General features: G+C 31.9%; 1 protein-coding gene and 1 long non-coding RNA gene across 8 annotated transcripts in view; one reads left to right on the forward strand and one right to left on the reverse strand.

Annotated features, from left to right (window-relative positions):
* The window catches only part of LRP1B (LDL receptor related protein 1B), a 2,480,145-nt gene that overhangs the window by 962,395 nt on the left and 1,495,994 nt on the right, over positions 1-21,756 (reverse strand). For all 7 annotated transcript variants that reach the window (XM_007494117.3, XM_056797188.1, XM_056797186.1 and 4 more), the window contains 2 exons: positions 16,804-16,929; positions 1,113-1,229 (listed from right to left, as the gene is read on the reverse strand). In XM_007494117.3, coding sequence (XP_007494179.2) covers positions 1,113-1,229; positions 16,804-16,929 — 243 coding nt within the window. The remainder of the gene's footprint in view (positions 1-1,112; positions 1,230-16,803; positions 16,930-21,756) is intronic.
* LOC130454086 (uncharacterized) overlaps positions 1-21,756 on the forward strand; it is a 70,953-nt gene that overhangs the window by 17,361 nt on the left and 31,836 nt on the right. The gene's annotated exons all lie outside the window — the stretch shown is intronic.

The following is a 21,756-nucleotide window of genomic DNA, read 5'->3' on the forward strand; positions in this document are numbered from 1 at the left end:
TGACCTTTCTCACCTGCCCTCATTCCCTAGGAAGCTTTTGAAATTTTTTATTTCATGTTTTCATCATCTATTTCTCTTATGCTTTCTTCCTTGCTACTGTCTGTTTCTGTCATCTTTTTGCCTCTTGACAACCTCTTTTATCCTGTATTCATCTCTGCTACTAATCCATGACTTCTAAAAGTTTCCCAGATAAGGTTAAATGGCTTTCTTCAGCTTATTTTAAAAGTTATTTGGACAGAATATGGAAATATAATACAAAAGTAAAGTTTACCCAGAGTGGCCAGGAACGACCATGACTGAACCTTAAATCAGAGCATAGAACTTCAAAAAGTCAGCTCATACTCCTGCCACAACTGAAAATATTAGTGAGACAAATGAAAATAAAACACATTAGTGTGCGAATACACATTTCAACAATTGCATTTGTTACATTGTGTAACAATATGCTTCTGCCATATGTCCTCAAAAGACCAAGGATTGCTTCAAAGTGACTTTTTTAAAAAGCATGCCAACTTACAAATTATGTTAAAGTAACAATGAATTGCATCAGTCAGAAGGCAGAAAAACTATATAGTGCTGCCAAATGAATGAATTGGTAAATTATATAACCATGTAATGTGCTAAATCCTTTTATTTTGAAGGCTTTTCTTCCTTTATTGTCCTTAGGATGCCTATTGTTGTATCTCCTGAATCCACACATTTCCTTTAGTTTTAAAAGTTTAATCTTTACTGTATGTTATTAAGCATAATTATGACAATACAAACATTTTGTTAAACTGCTAAATAGCATTTCCTAATACATTTTTCAGTGTTCAGTTTCCATGTATTTAACTGAACATGTTTTCTATTTCTTGAATGTAATAATGTTTTAACACATTATTAATATATATATATATATATATATATATATATATATATAGAGAGAGAGAGAGAGAGAGAGAGGAGGGGGGTCCTTAAAGGCAGTAATGCAAAGTAACATCTCTTACATTTTTTATTTGTAATTATAAAGAGAAAAATCAAAAATTCAAAATAGTTCATATAATTTGGACTTTGCAGGAACTGCCAGCAGACATGCATTCTGCTATCATCAGCCTATTTTATCATTAACTTACCACAAGAAATCATTTCATCTGTTTGGTCACCACAGTCATCTTCCCTATCACATAACCAAGCCCTGGGAATACAGCGTCCATTTCCACAGGAGAACTGATCCACCTGACATGTTCTGGCTGCAAAAATGAAGGAATGTACATAGATTAAAAAACAAAGCCCTTTAAAATATATGGGGAAAATTTCCTCCTGGATCTCTTTTATAATAATTATTAGATGAATTCTACTTCTCTGACATCAGAATTTTTCCAATCATAACTTCCTTTTTGAAACCAAGAACAAGTATATCTTCAATAAGGTGCAAATGCTTTTCTCTTCAATTAATGTGATTGTTAAAAATATAACATATTCAGTAACCCTGTAGGCATCTACAAATAAAACTGTGAATTCATTAGCAAGAAATGTGCCTTTCTAACATACTCTTATGAATAAATAGTTGGTATAACTTCTCACTAACTTTTAATGAACAAAGATGAATTTTTCACTAGGTTGATTTGAAAACCACAAATAGTAAAATGTTAAGGAATAAAGAGGAAGCATCAGGTACAAGAAAGAAACATTATCTAATGAGGGATAAGAACAAGGGATTTGGAATCAGAGATACAAAGATTTTGACGCCCTTTTTTATCACTCTGGGCAATAAAAAAGGAGATTGAACATGATGACAGTGATGATGATAACACTCATGGCAATGATATGATAGCCCTCAGTATCCTGAATCCTTTGTTCTTCCCTATGCATTTGATTCACCTTCAAAACTCAAAATACAGTAATTTTGTATGCTATGTATGAAAGAAAATAGAGAGGCTACATTGTGGATAGAGCACTGGACTTAGAATCAAAAAGATCTGACGTCTGATCCTTCCTCCAACACTGTTGATATATCTATCTATGGCCAATTCATTTAATTTCTATGTGTAGCAAGCAACTACTTATGTAATAAGCAGCTAAATAGCAGTGTGGATGGAGCACTGGGCTAGAGACAGAAAGATTTGAGTTAAATATCTGGTTTCAGACACTTCCTGGCTGTCAATTAACCTGATCTTCATACTCCCCAACTGTAAAATGAGGAATTTCCATCCCTTCAAAAGATTGTTGGAAGAATAAAATGAGATAATATTTTCAAGGCACAGTGCTTGGAATAGAATGGGTATTTAGTAAAATTTTCCTTCTTTTCTCCCTCCCTCCTCTCCCTCCCTTCCTCCCTCCCTCCCTTCCCTCGTCTTTCTTTCTTTCTTTCTTTCTTTCTTTCTTTCTTTCTTTCTTTCTTTCTTTCTTTCTTTCTTTCTTTCTTTCTTTCTTTCTTTCTTTCTTTCTTTCTTTCTTTCTTTCTTTCTTTCTTTCTTTCTTTCTTTCTTTCTTTCTTTCTTTCTTTCTTTCTTTCTTCCTGCCTTCCTGCCTTCCTACCAAACAAGTAAAAAAAAAGAGCTGCATCTGACTTAATGAAACTAACTCCCCATACTTACAAAATCATAAATGATTCTTCATATATTAGTATATTGTGAGATAGCCCTAAATGGGGAGCCCAGTGACCTGCTTACTCCTAGTAACTCTGACATTAAATTAGTCACTGTCCTTTCCTAAGTCTGTTTTTGTGACTTGTCAATTGAGAGGGTTCAATTTACTGTTCTCTAATATCCCTTCCAATTCTTACATTTTTTTTTCAGTTCTATAAACAGACAATGAGGTTGGTAGTCCTCTGGCCCCAGGAATGTCTATATTAAAAGCACTATAAGTGATGGTTGTTTATGTCTGCTAGAAGCTTTAAAGAAAATAAATTTTATAACAGTGTCAGGAAGGTGGTAGAAAGAATACTAGGGCATCTAGAAAACTGGGTTCTAGTTCCAGTCTTAGAATACTGGACACTCATGCATTATGTGAACTTAGATAAATATATGCCGTTCTTTGGGCTTCAATATTCTCATCCCTAAAATGACTAGATTGAAACTCATCTCTAAGGGTTTATTTTTTATTAAATTGCTTTATTTTTTCCCTCCAACCTCAACAATTACTCAAGAATGCAGGTAATATGATATAGGTTATACACATATTTTCACATAATACATATTTCACTGTTTATAAAGTAAAATAAAACATACATTGCTTTATAAGAGAAAAATTCATGGAGGAAATAAAGTGAAGAATGGAACATTTCGATCTGTATTCAGATTCTTTCTTTTCCTTCTGTTGTGGTGGATCTCTTTTTTTTTTGTCATGAATCCTTTGGAGTAGTCCTCGATTTATTAATAATAGTTAATTATTCACAGTTGATCATGGTACACTGTGCTACTATGTACAATGTTCTGTTGGTTCTGCTAACTTCATTTTATACTTCATATAGATTTTCACAGGTTGTTTTTATTTTGTTATATGTATGTGTGATTATCTTTGTCATTATGGCACAATAGTATTCAATTATAATCATATTCCACAATTGTTCAGTCATTTTCCAATTGATAGACATCTCTTCAATTTCCAATTCCTTGGCACCACAAAAAAGAGCTGCTGTAATTATTTTAAAACATAGAGTTTCTTTTGCTTTTTCCTTGATCATGTTAGGGAAAAAAAATTTCATAGTGGTATTGCTGAATCAAAAGGTACACACAGTTTTATAACTCTTCAAGTATAATTTGAGATTATTTTGCAAAATGGTTGAATCAGTTCTTAGTTCCACCAAATAGTTCCTATTTTTCCATATGTCCAATATTTGTCATTTTGTCCATTTATCATTTCATGCAAATTTTTATTTACATTTCTCTAATCAATCTTGATTCAGAGCATTTTTCATATACTTAATTATATCTTTTCCTTCATTTAAAAACTATAAATTCACATCTTTTGATTTTCAATTGGGAAGTGGCTCCTATTCTTAAATATTTACAAAAGTTCTGTATATATTGTTGTTATAAAATGCCTATCCAAAAAATTGTAAATGAACCCCCCCCCAACTTATTGCTTTCCTTCTAATCTTGGATACATAAGTGTTTCTTGTACAAAAAAAAAAAATTAAATTTAACATACTTAAAATTATCCATTTTATATCTCACAATTCTCACCCTCTCCTGTTTACTAATCAATTACTCTCCTATTCATAAATCAGATGAGTAATATGTTCCCTATTCTAAATTTTTGATATCTCTCTTAATACTTACATCAGGTATCCATTTTGATCTTGTCTTAGTAAATGATGTAAGATATTGGTCCATATCTAGTTTTGGTCAAATTGCTTTCCAGTTTTCTCAACAATTTTACCAAAGAGTGATTTCTTATTCCAAAAACTTGGTTCTTTATCTTGACAAACACAAAGTAACTATATCTTTTTACAGCTTTTTGTCATATGTTTATTCTGTTACACTGATCTACTTTTCTATTTCTTCACTCATAGCAGATCATTTTGATAATTAATGCTTTATAAAATATTTTAAACTAGTACTGCTAGACCTCCTTCCTTAACATTTTTTATTATTTCCATTGATATTCTTGACCTTTTGGTTTTTTTCAAACAAATTGCTATTTTTTACTAGTTCAATGAAATAAGTTTTTGTAATTTAATTGGGATAGTATTAATTTAAGTATGATTACCATTACAACTATATTGGCTCTGTCTGCACAGGAATAATTAATATTTCTCCAATTATTTAAATATTACTTTATTTGAATAAAATGTTTTATATTTGTGTTCATATAGTTTCTGGATTTGTTTTGGAAAATAAACTGCTATATATTTTATTTTATCTATGGCTAATTTCAATGGGTAACATCTACTAACTCTTCTTGTTAGTAATATCTAGAAAGGATGATGCTTTGTATGGGTTTATTTTACATCCTGGCATTTTGCTAAAATTACTGATATTTTTTATTAATTTTTAGTTGAATCTCTAGGATATTTATATGTGAGTATAACATATTTCTGAGAAAATTAATAGGTTTATTAACCACTTTGCCCATTCTAATTCCTAATTTCTTGATATTTTCTTATTGCTATTACTAATATTTCTAGTATAATATTTGAAAATATTGGTGATAAAGAGAATTCCTTTTTTTTTACTCCTAAAGATGTAGGAAAGTCTTCAAACTTATCCTCATTACAGATAATGTTTTCTGATGATTTTACGTGTATATTTCTGATTAATATAAGGGGGAAATATGCCTATGCTTTCAAATGTTTTTAACAGGAATTAGTGCCATATTTTGTCAAAAGCTTTTTCTGTATTTTTTATATAATCATGTTTTTCTATATTTTTGTTGATGTAACCAATTATAATAATCATTTTCTTTATGTTAAACCATCTCTACATACCAGATACAAATATCAGTTGGTCATAATGTATAATCTTTGTGATATATTATAGTAGTCAATTGTTTAACCTTTTATTTAGATTTTTGCATCTATATTCATTAATGAAATTGGCCTTTTATTATCTCTATATATTTCTGCTCTTCTCAGTTTAGGTAGTATCATCACCATATTTGTTTCATAAAAGGAGTTCACTAAGATCCCTTATTTACTAATAGGTTCTAAATAAATTATTTAATATTGGAATTGGACGATATTTAAATATTTGGTAAAAATAATTTGTAAATCTGTCAGGTACAAATGCTTTTTTCTTAGGAAGTTGTTTCATAGTCTGTTCAATTTCTTTTTCTAAGAAAGGTTTTTAAAATATTCTATAGTCTCTCTTGGTCTAGGATAGTGACAGTAAACCTTTTAGCAAACTGCACCCTCAAGCTACCTATGAAGCACCACCCCACAATACCCCATACAAGGAATAGAAGGAATAGAGAAAGTGCTCTCAAAGAGCTTTTGGGCAGAGGGATGGGGAAAGTGAAAATTGTCCTAAGGATGGTGGAAAGGGAGAATGGAGCAGCCCCCTCCAGCACACAGGGGCATGTGTACCAGGCTTTCACCAATGTGGGTTTAGGCAATTTATTTTTTTTTGTAAGTATTAATCCATTTCACTTAAATTATTAAATTTGTTGATATATAATGGGGCAAAACAACTCCTAGTAATTGCTTTCATTCCATAGTCACTAGCGGTAAATTTACTCTTTATTTTTGATAGTAGTGATTTGGTTTTCTTCTCATTTTAAAAATCATATTAGGCAACATTTTTATCTTTTTTATTTTTTTCTAAAACCAATTCAGTTATATTTATCAATTCAATGATTTTTTTTACATTCCATTTGTCCACTTTTAATCTCACCTTTGATTTTTAGAATTTCCAATTTAGTATATAATTGGGGATTTTTAATTTGTTCTTTTTCTAATTTTTAAAAATTCAATATCTAATTCAGTTATCAGTTCTTTCTCTATTTTATAGACATAATCATTAAGAGATATAATGTTTCTTTTAATTCCTACTTTTGCTATATTTAATATACTTTTTAATATTGCCTTATTATCAATATTTTCTTTAATAAAATTATTTTAGTTTTCTGGAACTTGTCATTTAACCAACTTATTCCTTAAGATTAAGTTATTTAATCACCAAGTAATTTTTATTCTGTTTCCCTAGTCCCATATTAAATATAATTTTATTGCCTTATGATCTGAAAAGGATACATTTCATATTTTTGTTATTTTGCACTGAAATATAAACTTTCAAATCTCAATATATGGCCAATTTTTGTAAAAGTAGCATATATACCATTGAGAAAAAGTAAAATTTCTTCTTATCCCTATACAATTCTCTCCACATATCTATCATATCTTTCTTACCTAAGATTTTATTTATTTCCTAACTTCTTTCCTATTTTTTCTTAGATTTATCCAGTTCTGATAGGAGAAGGTTTAAATACCCAACTATTATAGTTTTGTTATCTATTTCCACTTGTAACTCCTTTAAGTTTACCTTTAAAATTTTTGGATTTTGTAACTTTTGGTGCATCAACGTTTCATATTGATAATGTTTCATAATCTTTGGTACATTTTAACATAAGGGTCCCTGTTTTTCTCTTTATAATAAAATCTAGTTCAGCTTTAACCTTGTCTGAGATCATTATTGCTATTCTTGATTTTATTTTTGAGGGGGTAACCTGAAGAGTAAGATATTCTACTCTATTCCTCTATTTTTAATCTCATTTTTAAATGTGTGTTTTTTTTTTAACAACATATTGTGGGTTTGGGTTTTTAATTGGCTGTTTCCATTTTATAATTGATTTTATCCAATTCACATTCAAAGTTATAATTATTAATTGTATATTTCCTTCTCTTCTATTTTTCTTTACTCTTTTCCCTTTGTCTTTTTTACTTTATTCTTTTTTAACTCTACTTTTTCTCTAATGACTACCTCCCCAATCCTCATCCTTTCATCATTCTCATTTTTATTTTTCTCACTTGCCCTTCTAAGGTTCTCTTCCTTTTCTCCACCCTTTCCCTTCCTACTTATAAATTGATTTACTCTTATATTATTCCCTCCCTTATCTTTATCTTACTCTATCATTTGTCAACATAAACAAATTCTATTATTCCCACCTTTGTATTATATGCATACCCTCTTTTTTAAATCTATATGTCATTATAAGATTTGATCTTTCATTTATTTATTTAACTAAAAATCTCATCTCTTTAATACCAATATTTTTAGTAATGTTTCATATAGACACAGATCATGGAATATCATGTTCCTGGAAGGATCAACTTTTATTTTTAATTTTTTTTCCATAATTACATGTATAAAACAGGCTCTGAATTAAAAAAAATAATAATTTGTCTTGAATTCCCTAGCACCCTCTCTTTCCTTATTCCTACTGCAATGGTAAACAATCTTATAGAGATTTTTCATCTGCAAGATTGCCTTTTTAATCTTTCCCACTCATCCTCTTATCTCCTTATTATTGAAGAAAATTTTACCCTTCAATAGGTTTGTATTATGCCCTCTTTTACCTAGATCTGATGAAAATAAAGTATTAGCATTAGTCTGCCTCCATCTTTTGCTCTTTGTTACAACATTTCTTTCACACATGTCTATTTTATGTGAAATGATTATTTCAATTTATCACTCCCCATTCAGTTTTTATTATTTTATAATTCATTCTATTATATTTAATTGGACTTCAAAGCCTCTATCTATAAATGCTCCTTCAAACAACCCAATTAATCATAGCATTCTCAAGGTTTTAAACATACCATTTTCCCATGTGAGTAGTAAACATGATGACCTTATTAAATCCTTTATAATTAGCCTTTCATGCTATCTCCTTTCCTCTTATTCTTGGATATCAGATTTTCAATTTTCTGTTTTTTTTTTCTTTAAGAATATTTGAGTTCTTTTATTTCTTTTTCTGTATGAAAATAATGAGGCTTGCTAGGTAGGTTTTTCTTGGTATAAAGCCAGATCCTTTGCTCTTCAAAATGTTGTATTGCATGCCCTTTGTTGTCTCAATCTAGAAGATAAACCTTGTGTTATCATTATTGTATTTTTATAGTATTTAAACTTTTTTAGTTATTTGTAGTATTTTCTCCTTAACATGGGAGTTCCAAAACTTAGCTATAATGTTCCTGTGAATTTTCATTTTGTGATCTCTTAGAGTTGGTGATTAATGAATTCTTTCAAGTTCTACTTCATCTTTTAGATACAAAAATTCAAGGACATTTTATTTCTTTCTTGAACGATCATGTTTAAAATCATTTTTAATTATAATTTCCAGGTTATCCAAGAGTACTTACATTGTCTCTTCTCAATCTGTTTTCCACTTCAGTTGCTTTTGTAATGTTTCATATTTTCTTCTATATAAAATTTTTTTAGTTATTTTAATTATTTCTTGTTGTCCTAAGAAGTTGTCAGCTTCCTTTTGCCCAATTTTAATTTTTATTAAATTTTATTAAATTTATTAAATTAAATTTTATTAAAATTTATTTAAAAATATTAAAAAATTAAATTAATTAAATTAATTTTTATTAAATTAAATAAATTAAATTATGTGAGTTTTTGTATCTTTTCCAATTCTATGATGTTTCTTTCAGAATTTTCTAAATTTGTATTCATTTTTATTTTTATTTTTTCAGTTTTTCTCAACCTCTCTCAATTGGTTTTATAAAATTTTTAAACCCTTACCTTTCATCTTAGAATCAATGCTGTGTATTTGTTCTGAGGTAGAAGAACAGTAAGGGCTAGGCAATGGTTGCCCAGGGTGACACAGCTAGGAAGTGTCTGATGCTAGATTTGAATCAAGGATATCTTGCCTGTAGGCCTGGCTCTCAATTCACTGAGTTATCTAGGCCCCTGGTTTTTAAACTTTTTTAAAGCTCTTCCAAGAATTGTTTTTGGGCTTGTGTCCATTTCCCATTTTTCTTTCAAGTTTTAGAAGTGGATGCCTTAACTTCCCTGTCCTCTCAATTTGAACTCTAATTGCTTATTTCCAGATATGTTATCTATGGTTGAGTTCTTTCTCTTTTTCTTAGTCATTTTTTTAACTTTTAATTTTTAATGATGTGTTTCTTAATTGTCAATTTTATGCAATTGTCAGGTTCTTCTCTCTGTATGGGGAAAATGTCTCCATCTTTAGGTTTGTTTTTATTTTAATTGACTGAGTTCACTGGGAGTCTTTGATTTCTTGGTTATTTTAATTCATTTATTTTAGAGTCCCCAGCAATGTTATCACTTTTCAACACTCTTTACCCCTATGCTTTCTCCATCTTTCTCATCTCTAAGTTTTCTTGCAGCTCCAAAGTTTTATGATTTCTTGACTAAGATTATGAATAATAAACATATAGACATATACATATATACATATAGTATGTGTGACTTGTAAATGAAATTCCAATAAATAAAACAATAAACCTTAACATAACCATTTGGTTCTTTGCTCCAGCTTCAAGGGAAAGATATATTTTAAATTAATATTTGCCAAAGTGATTTTGAAATATTTTTAAGAAAAAGAATGATGTCCCACAGACCACTGGCATATTTATTCTCTGGGAATCCATTCAATTTCATTTTTTTTCTTTTCTTTTTTAAAACTCTTACCTTTCATCTTGGAATCCATATAATGTATTGGTTCCAAAGCAGTAGAATGGTAATGGCTAGGCAATGGGGGTTAAATGTCTTGGCCAGGGGCACACAGCCAGGAAGTGTCTGAGGACAAATTTGAACCCAACACTTCCTATCTCTGGTCCTGACTCTCAATACACTGAGCTACCCAGCTGCCCCCACTCAATTTCTTAAATGTATAGGGAAGGTTTTTTTTGTTCTCCTTAAAGCCAATTGTACTTTTAAGGACCTTTAATGACTTATCCAGCTTGCTAATTCTGTTTGGGCCAGAATTCTTACAATGGAAAGACAAATAAGAACTTAGATAAATCTGATTCTGTGATATGACTGCCACAATGAAGAAAAAACTGATTATATTTTTAATATGAGAGAGGCTATTTATGTCTGGATATTTTAAAAACATTCAGTATTTTAGGAGGAACTAGAATGAAGAACTAGAAGAACGATCCAGAAAGTTTAAGCAAACACAAGTTGTATACATCCTGTGTATCATTTTGTAGTTCTACCTTCAATCCAAGGCTACAATAGTTTAGAAATATCATAGCACAAAGCTTGCACCAGGGAACCTGGTTGGCCTCAGCTTCCCCAAAGTAGCTTCCTTCCCTGCTTACCTTACCTCACTTCCTGCAAACATGATAAAACTTAGGACAAATTTTCCTTGGAACTAATTGGTCCTAGCTTCCTTATCTTAGCTTCCTGGTCATCTTAGAGGCATTAAAATTGTCAGCCACATGGAGTCTGAACCTCTCAGACATGGTATGTGCTGAAGACCAGACAATTTGCCACAGTCACCATTCTGTGATCTAATGTCTTGATCACTTCTAGATGTATCCTTATTGCATATCATGTCTATGGTATAGCAAAATTAAACTATCTTTATTAAGCACTCAGTGAATTGTGAGTGCCTGGATATATCCCATCATAAAACTTGAACTTAAGAAGTTGGAGTCAGAGCCACATGTCCCATATGTGCCCCACTGTAATGGAAGTGTTGGCCCAAATTATCTTTAAACTCTCTTAAAGTTCTGAATTGAATGATACTGTCAACTGCAGATCATGTGCATTTTTGCAGCTCAAGTACTTTTGACCAAGGAATACCTACCCTTTCTATTCGATAGGGAATAGCTGCTATACAGGAGAATCACTGAACCTGTTTGACATTACCCTGAAAACACTGCCCCTTTTGGGAGAGGAAAATCTAATAATACAGAGAGTGCATAACAAGGGAAAGGGATTCTCACTGGATTCATGACTTTTTAAATATTTTTGTTTTATAGATATAATTTATCTAAAACAAATATAAGTGGTCATCAGAAAACTTTTATTAAAAGTCAGAATTTCTTAATGCGCATACATATACTTCTATTTGGTTAATCTCAATGTCTAAACCATTTCCTTTCAAAAACAAGAAATGTCTACTTAAATGGAATAAAACTTCTATAATGGGTAGATGAGTTAACTTTTGTAAATGAAATTCTTAATGTTATTCAAATAGTTTGCAACAAAATTTTCCTGCTATCTATATAATTGTCTTCCTAAAATGAGATGTATTAATGATAATTACAGAAATTAATTTTTACTAAGTATAATGTTTAAATGTCTAAAATTGAATGTCTCTATCAATGCTTTGGCTAACATAATTGTCCCTTAAATCAAAGAGGAAAAACATAAAAAAAGCATGTAAACACATGGTAAAATGTAACCATAATTCTGAAGAGATACAGTATAATCCTTATATTAGACTCAGAAAGAGTCATTGAGAACTCTGATTTATTTCCTTTATTTAATGTAAATAATGATAATTATATATCACATGTGATAGGATATAGAATCTGAGTACAATTCATTTAATTTTTTTATATCCATACTAAGGAAAAGGGGATCCCAAAATCACACTTTTCCTTCTTCCTTACTTCTTGGCATCTGGATCAGGAATAGGTTAAGTACATGAAGAGCTCAAGGGAAAAGAAATTGACTTTAGTTGTCTTAGTAGAATAATAAGGGGAAAATAGTGAGGGAAAATAGTTTTTAAAAGAGAAGCAATCATCTAACTAGTGAGAAGATTGGATTTGGCTCTCCCCTGATTGTAACAATGAAGGTACTTATCTCTTCCTTGATTGTAAAGATTAAATTGTAATCCCCTGTCTATTTTTGGATTTAATCCCCAAAGTGTAAGCACAGTACTTAAAGTTGAGTATAGAGATCTGTCTATTTTTAGAATTTAATCCCCCAAAGAGTAAGTATATTACTTAACGTTGAGTATGGAGATCTGTCCATTTTGGATTTAAGCAAAAAAGGTACAAACACCCATCTCACACACTGAGTGGGAGGTCCTTGACATACCTGTAAAAGAGTGGGTGATGAATCAGAATCAACTGACTGACTTCTGGGTAGTCCTAGAGCGGAGCATTGGCTGCGATTGGTAGACATAAAGATTAAGGGAAGTGATGCAAGAAAAAGGGTCTTTAAAAGACAGTGACAGGGCCTGAAGGGAGTTCTCCTGGAAGTTCAACTTGGACTTCCACTTCTGCTGGAGTTCTACTGAAATGGAGAATAATTCTTCATTCAGAAGAGTGCTGACTGTACCTGTTTTTCCTGGTGACCCTATTCCTGTGAACTGACATGCGGTGAGTGTAAAGGCTGACTCCCTTTCCCTTGGCCTTTCTGGAGGCCCAGGCTCTGGAGAGGCCCATTATCTTGAGACTCTTTTCCCTCTGCTGGGGCCTCTGAACTCCTACCTGGCTCAGAGGAGGTCAGAGCAGCTATCTCTCTCTTTTCTTCTCTTTCTCTTTTCCTTAATATCTTCCCTTTTTATTGTAAAATAAACTCCATTGTGACTTTAGTAATTCATTTTGGGGGATTTAGTAATTAAATCCCTGGCAACCAACTAAAATATTATTCAGTCCAATCATAAATATAACACTAGTCAAAAACATTAGTTAAATAATATTATGATTAAAATTCTCTGCAGACTGTATCTTAATTTATACTTGTTAAATGATAAAAAAAAATGCATAAGAGAAAAAGAAAACACCAGACATGTATGACCGGCCACTCCCTTAGCCTCCTTATCCACTCATCCTCTACCTATCCAGAGCCATTCCTAACCTAATAGTCTAGGATTCCAAGGAAAGAGACCCTATTTCCTCCCCATACTCTACTTTATGCTCTTCATCCATTTCCCAAGCTTCTTTGATTGGAGCACTCTGACCTCACTCTAGGCAAGAGGTGGGTTTTCCGGATACCAGGAGTCAGGAGACTTTTAGAAAATTAGAAACAGTACTCATATCCACTTTTCTCTTTCTGACTTTGCCTAGCTTATTTAGTTGCTACAATATCATGAGGCTTATTTAAAGATGAAAGAAAGAGCTTGTGCTCACCTTCATTCAGCAAGGCAGGAAGAAGTGTGTTGTAGCTTTAATATTAAGATTCAACTTTCTTCCTTTTTAAAATAAAAAAAGTTGTCTTTGGGTGCCAGAAAAGAGGTATATCCTAGTCTTAAATTTCCACAATACAAAGAATACCCAAATGCTGAGGATTAAAGAACATTGAAGTGGATTACTTACAGAATTTCTTGGCAAATAGATTTTAGAATTGAGTAAATCTAACAGAAAAAAAATGTTATAAAGTAGCATAAGAGAATCTCAAAGTTGACTGACTATGGAGTCAGGTAGTATAGATTCCAATCCCATATATAACACCTATTTTCTGAGATATATTAAAGAAGTCAAATTACTATCCATATACCTCAGCTTCCTCAACTGAAAAACAAAAGGATTGACAAAGGAAGACTCTCAAATTATTTCTAATTCAAGTTTCATTAACCTTGATTACTGGATCCATTTTACTTATTTATTTATTTTAGGAATGTTCTAAATTAGGAAAAAGACAGAGAAAATTAAGTAAATAACATTCCCCTAGTCTTCAAGCTTGTGCTTCTCTGTCCTCTCTATTTTTATTCCTATTTTTCTCTTCTTTTTTTTTTTGCTTTATTTTTTCTTTTTTTTGAAAAGACATAGAAAATAACTGTACCCATCTATCTAGCCATCTAGCTGTCTGTCTATCTTTCTGTCTGTTGATCTTTCAGTTCGTTTGTCTGTCAGTGTTTGTCAGTCTGTCTGTATATCAATCCATTTACACATAGTCCATATACTTCATAGTTTTCAATATGAAAGAAATACTTATTTTTTACATGCCTTTGCATGCCAATTGCTATAAAAGGTACCATATACCTACTGGCAAGGTAACCTATTGTGTATGGCAAACCTTAGCTCACATTGATTAAAATCGATGTCCAGAAAGCACTCCCAAAACACTGGAAGCAATCTTCACTCCTTTCAGGGATGTATTGCAATGCTGCGATGTACTAGAAAGCTCACTAGATAGAATTGATTTCTCTATTTGTTGTTACAAGTGAGCATTGTCCTTTTGCTTTTTTTTTTGAACTACTAACCAATTTAAAATAACACTCTAAAAAATCTTATATGGAAAAGCAGATTTTTGTTTTCCAATAGAATTGAAGAAATGAATGGCATTTAGTATTGTTTGGCCCATCATTTGTTTTAAAATGGCTATTTTATGAATATAAGGTAAAGACCAGTCTTCCCAGAATTGAAAGAAGCATTGTCTTTGAACTAGACTTTTAAACTGGAAAAAAAATCCACTGAACCTAGAAGGGATGTTTTAGTGAAAAGTGAGAGTACATTGTAAATAAATCATAGAAAAAGTTAAATGTACATGATTAAACAATAGAGAGACAGGATATGGTGGTGAAAAGAACATTCCTGTGGAAGATCAAAGAATTGAGTGCCTCTTCTCATTTCATCACTATTCACAATTATATGAACTTGGTTAAGTCATATCACTTCCCCTTTTTCTCATTCGTAGTCATGGAATAATGATGACACTTTACTTGAAGTCATACTGCTAGACTCACTGATCTTTGGAGAACCTTCCTAACTTTAAGCCAACTCATGACAATAGAAACAATATATTGCAATGCATTGATTATATTACTGTATGCAAATGACAACATATATGATAATATGCAATGCTTTTGTATAGTCTCATATTATATACATATATATTATGTAATGTATCTTATACAACATATATGAAGATATGTGTTTTATATATATTAGAAAATACAAGTATAACTTATTACATATATGTATGATATAATCTTTTCCTTAATATGTTATATGTATATGTGGATAAGGAAATATAAATTGCATGGTGTGATATAGTTGTAAACATACTACATTATTATAGATACATAATATGTAAAATGAAGGCATATATTATACATGCATTAAGGAAATTTGTGTCTTTAGCCATATTCTTACACATGGAAAGTTCTTCCCAGAAAACATCTAGTCCTGTATCCTTGTTTTAGTGATAAGACATCATTCTAAACATAAATGTAGTTCATCTCCTTATATGTTGCATAGTACATATAGATAGTAATGTTCATATCATTCTTTTCAGCTTAGAGATGAGATAATTAAGAAATTAAATATGTTATCCAGATTGTTTTCATTCTTTCTTTTTTTTTCCCTCAACTTTGGCTGAAATTGAATGTCAGGATGAAGGCATACCCCTGTTTAAGGGAAAAAAAAAATCTAAGAAAAATCATATTCATACTTACATTACACTCTCTTCCCCAATATATATACACAAATATAGTAATTTTGTGTTTGTTTACATGTTTAAAATGGTGACCCTTTTACCCCATGAAACTATAAAACTGCTTTTAAGGGAAGGATAGTTACATAATATTCAGAGGAAGACGTGCAACAATTTAGATAGTCAAGAGAAAAGATGGTCTAAGGAGAGGTGGGAAAAGAGAGGGATTCATTATCAACCTGCCAATTATTCACATGTAACTACAAATAACATTTTGTAGTTTTAAAACTGCAAGAAGGTTCAAATTGAAGGCTCAGGAATAGATAGATGTGACTAACTCCTAAGTGGGCCGCTTTTCCCTCAGCATTGACAGAAAATCAGTGGTCTGGTAGCATTCCAGTTGACTTTTCCATTTTTATCTATTAATGACTTTGGTACAACACAGTAATGTATACTGCAGGCTGTAAGTTTCACTGTAATTAGAAACTAGTTGGGGATTCAAAGATTCCCTGTAATGGGGTAGATTATAGGAAAATAAAAATCGATAGGTGGTCTTGGGATGTTGTAAACCTTAAAATTTCTTAGACTTCCTTGTCACAATGTCATGTTTTTAAAAGCTCATAAATAATGTTCACAAACATAAAACCATTCCTACAGGTATTCAAAAGGGCCAAATTGAATAAAATATATAAAATTTTAGTCAAGGTAAAAAAAAATGCCACCAATAAAATGGTTCCTGTCAAAGCACAGCAAGAAACTAACTTACAACGGCCAAGGAATATTTAGTCTTGTCCAAGTAATGCATCAAAAATTAGACTAGATACAGGCAAAATTACTTTGGAAAATGGAGTCAAACACGAGGATTAAGTAAAATGTATTTTGTATAGTATCATGAAAGTCAACAAAAATGATGCTTGTCAGATTCCTATCATTTTAGGCATGTTTAGCTTAGTTTGGAGCTGCAAGCCTGTATATTTATGGAAGTTGATTCTGGATCAAAGACACACACACACACACACACACACACACACACACACACACACACACACACACACACACACAGGCAAAGCCTTACCTGCACAAGTTTGATTGGATTCATCTTCATTACCACCACAATCATTAGCTCCATCACAAAGCCATCTCTTGGGAATGCAGCGATTATTCTGACACTTAAATTGATCATCAGGACAGCTATGATTAACTGGGGTAGGGTGGAGAATGAAAACAAAAACAAAAGATTACTTCTTCCTATCTGTACAATCAGCTCAAATATGCTGAAAACATGATTATCCTGAATTGCATTCAGAACTTAGGTACAATTAATGTGACTAGCTCATCATGATGTAAACATCATGATTTGTAATTTTCTGTAATTCAGAATTTATGGTAAACAGAAATTTCCCAATCTTCGTAATACTGTTAAAATAGTCCACAGAGTCAACAAACACTAGCAAGTAAAAGCCATATATAACATGAAATTTCTGTAGTTTTCCATAACAGAGGGAGTATGCTATAGTGGATAGATTGTTTCACTTAAGACAAAGAAGATCTGGCCTTAAGTTCTAGCTTTGACAGACACTGGGAGTGTGCAGTCATTAGAGAGTCAATTAACCTCTCTAGTGTTAGTTTCTTCATGCATAAAATAGTAATGATGATGATGATGATAACAATTCCTGTAATACCTACCTAAAAAGGTTGTGATGAGGTTCAAATGATGTAATGTATGCAAAGTGCTTTCTAAACTTTAAAACACTACATACATGTCAGTTAATATTATTAATTGCTTCACCTGCTATACTGTTTTAAAAATTCCTGGCACACCTGGCATTACAATTTTAAGTTTCTCAGTCATAAATTCACTCTAAATTAACTTTTGGACACCTGGGGTAGGAGAAGGGGTTTGTGGGAATGGAATAAGAGAACAGTTTTTTAAACCTTCACCTTAATACTAGCTTTGAGTAATCTTTTGAAATCCACTGTTTTCACACAATCTGGCCACTGTGTCATACATTCATATATTCTTCAACTATTAAAATAATCCCATCGTAATATTCTTGTTCTGTTTTCTTCAGGGGATAGAGGGAAATGGTATAGAATTAGGGGAAATCATCGCTTAGGACAGGAAGTGCATTCTAAACATGTGATTATGCATAATTGCCATAGCAAAATTGATCATCCCAAGTTCTTGCACAAAAGCAAACATAACAATATTGAAGACGACAGACAAGCCTTTATAAGCACAGCTTTTCACAGATAAGGATTAAATCTCCAATATCTAAGCTCCACAGGGTGCCATCTTAATGTTAACCCACTGTGATTATTGTGTCTAAGCTCTGGAAGCTAAATCTCTGCCTGAATTGGCGTGTTCTTCAGCATTTATTCCAAAACTTCAACATTCTTTTTGAAATAATTTGCAGTGTGCCTTGTAGTTGCAGTTCAGCATGATAAAAAATGAATGTTGGTATTACTAAGTCTTACTAAGAAGCTGAAAAATAGCTCTTCATTCTACAATGGTGGTATACTGTAAGAGCATACATTTCCCAATTATGTTTTACAGAATGTTGTTTTGATCTTTAAAATGGCTCTGGCAATGAAAAGGTTTTTTATCACTTTTCAAAAAGTTTTGATTCATCTCTAACAAGAAAAAATAGGTAGAGGAAATACTTTTATAACATGGTAGTGGATATGATTAACATTCTGTATTCACTTCACAGGACTGAACGAAAATCATATCCTATGGAAAAAGGAAAGTCATCCAACACATTATAGGGTCAAAATCTCAAAGTGCCAACATTTTCTATATTCCCTTCACTGAAGCCTGACAGAGAGGTTCTGAAATTTTCTACCACAATGTAAATGATAATTGAAGAGGTGATGCAAACATACTTTACTATCCTGTGGTTCAGAATTAAAGAGGCAGATGGATTTCATAGGAACGACAAAAAACAGGATGACAAGGGAACTGAAGGTCATTAGAATAAACTTTCTACACAATTCTATTTTATCCTGAATGATTGCCTAACACTTGCATGACTAACACTTAAACACACCATAAGGATAAGGGCAGATGAAACTACTTAGGGCCACCGGCAGACTCAGATGAAGAGATGGGTAAAAAGAACACAAAGCTAAGTATATAGACACCATAGAAAAAGCTACTTCTTTATATTGCCACCAATTCAAACTCAAGAGCTTCTGAGTCAGAAATGAAGAAAAGGTTGTTTGCAAGTATAGTATTATTTAGTGGCTAAACAGGAAACAACTTGAAAGTCTGCCTTTTTTCTCAAATAGGAAGATTCTCTAGTTGTTAAATATCATGTATTAATTACATCAATTACTTGTGGCCCTTTCTCTAATATCCCCAGCAAATGTTATATCTCTAAAGAAATGCATTTTGTATGTTTTAAAATTTTATATGAATATGAAGTTATTATTAAACCCACTCCATTAAAAATATACAGAATTAAAAGGTATACATGAATTTGTAGGTAATAATCAAATTGATGAAATCACAGATCTTTGAAGCTTCTAAAAATGTTTCCTTAATTATACATAGAGATTTGCCAACATATTTTGAATATAATAATTTTTTTAGTATAGCTGACCAACATATTTGACAACTTTCAAATGGATACAATTTTCCAAACTCCTAGAAATATCTTGCAAAAAAAATTTAGAAGGTTTTTGATAGGTTAATCACAGTAAGCTATATTTATTAGAGCCTGTCACACACACAAAAAAGTCACAGATTAAATAACTTCAAGCTATGAGTGGACAGTAATCCCATAATATAATAGATAACTATGAAACTAAATTACAAACAGCTTAGTACTTACTATTCTAACCTCCTCAAATCCTTTGGCAAGTTCATATTTCAAAGGAATAGGGGAAAATTCAGGAAAAAAATTGAAAAAATTACTTTATATTCATGTAAACTTGATGAATCAAAAAGAAGGCAAAAATAATTATTCCTATAGCTGTGGTTAGGGGAATTCTCTGGTTTGCCAGATCTCTGAGAGAAAAGTCTATATTTGTTTTTATTTTCTATAATTATTTCATAGGCAAAACATCGCTATCTATTAATATTTCTTAATATCAGCTATATCTCCAAGTGAGAAGTATCAAAGTATTACATTTTCCTTATTTTCAAGGGGAAATAACCTTACCTTCTTGATCTGGGAAAGCAGCATCTCAATTTTTTTTTAATATTTGAAATCATTACACTAGCTTCTTTAATAGGACAACTTTCCAATATGATGTGAGAATTTTTAGAATAATTTTACTAACGACTACAAAATACATGTTAGATTTCTTTGTAACTACTGACATTATTGGATTTTTAAAAGTGACAAAACATCTTGAATTAGTTATAAGAATGATGTGATTTGTATCTAGATAGCACAAATTGAAATAAATGTCTTCCACAGTATATATGATCAATCTAATCTAAGAAACTTCCAAATTGATATTTTTATCTGAATTTTAGACAAACTGTTTATGCTGATTATGCTGATCAAAATGTCTAAATTATTGCCCAATTTTCACTTTATTCTCTAAACAGAAAGATATTAGGGCCCAAGATGAGTGAGAATATGAAAATCACAACTAACTGATACTTCTATAAATGTTCTAATATGGCAGCAAAGTTGAGCAAATGAAAGAATGAACAAATAAAATCTCATCCTTACTCCCCAGACTAGTGTCCCAATGATCATTCAGGGGGGGATTGTGAACCTTAAAAAATTCTCAGACCTTACTTCATAAGGTTAGGATTTTGAACCTTAAAAAATTCCCCATTGGGACCATTCTCCATTTGGGCAGTGAAGGTACTTAGATCAGGAATGTGAGACCTCTACCCCACCCCTACTTAAGTCTGCCCTAGTGGAAGATAAAGTTGTAAACTCTTTGCTGAACAATGAAAAGTACTTAAACCCATACTTATAATAAGGCAAAAAGTTCTTAAGCTGTGCCTATTTTTAGGACTAATACAAAAGGGTGCTAAGTACCTATAAAGGTAAGGCAACTTGTGAACTTACAAGGAGCAAAGAGGTGAAAACTTACTCAGAGATTCTAGTCTACTCAGGTGTGAATTACTCAAAAGATTAGTCTACTCAGGTGTGAACTAAGAATGGTTTGTCCTTTGAAAAAGGTCTACTGTGATTGGTAGATGTAAGAACTTAGGGGAGGTGATGTAGGAGAAAATTCCCTTTAAAAGGAGACGAAAAGCTCTCTCTTGGGACAGTCAGCTGGGAAAGGCTGAATTGAAGGAGGCAGCTGGCCAAGGCTGCCCTGAAGGGTCTCTCTCGGGACTCTCTCGGTGACATTCTGAGACATTCAGATTCAGGATTGAGCTGGTGGAGTCAGCTGAGATGAAGCTGGCCTGGTGTCACTAGAATTCTTGCTTGAACAGATCTTGTGGTGAGTGATTAAGGACTGACTGATCTTTCTTTTAGGGCTTAGGCCTGGGTTGGCCAGGGCTGCCCTGGGCCGGCCTATCCTTTTCTCATTATTCCCCTTTTCTCTCTTTCTCTCCTTTTCTTTAATTCCACATTTGTATTAATTAAAATCTTTAGAAAACCCAGCTATCTTGAGTATATTTTAATAATTGGGAATATTTCCCTGGCAACCACCTTATATATTGATTTAAAAACAAGACACTGTAGTGAAAACATATTTTCTGTGGTCACAATTTACTCATCCACTCTTTTATCTACAACAATTTAATTCTTCCACTATTTTAACTCTTACAGTTTATGTCTCCAACTATTTTAATTATTACACCAGTCATTTGATAGCTATGGCACACTAAGCATGGTTTAGGATTGAAGAATTTTTGTGCAATCTAAAAAATACATCTCTGAAGCTAATTGTTATAAAACTATGGGAATAGTTTGTGGAGGTTGGAATCACCTATCATGGTCCTTAATAAGGATAGTTCATTTAGTCAGAACAGGATCATAGATCCAGAGCTGGAAGCCACCACAGAGGCCACCAAGTCTAAATCCTAAATTATTAGATAAAGAGCTGA

The sequence above is a fragment of the Monodelphis domestica genome, chromosome 4 (genome assembly GCF_027887165.1).
Source record: "Monodelphis domestica isolate mMonDom1 chromosome 4, mMonDom1.pri, whole genome shotgun sequence".
In the NCBI taxonomy this organism is placed as follows: Eukaryota; Metazoa; Chordata; class Mammalia; order Didelphimorphia; family Didelphidae; genus Monodelphis; species Monodelphis domestica.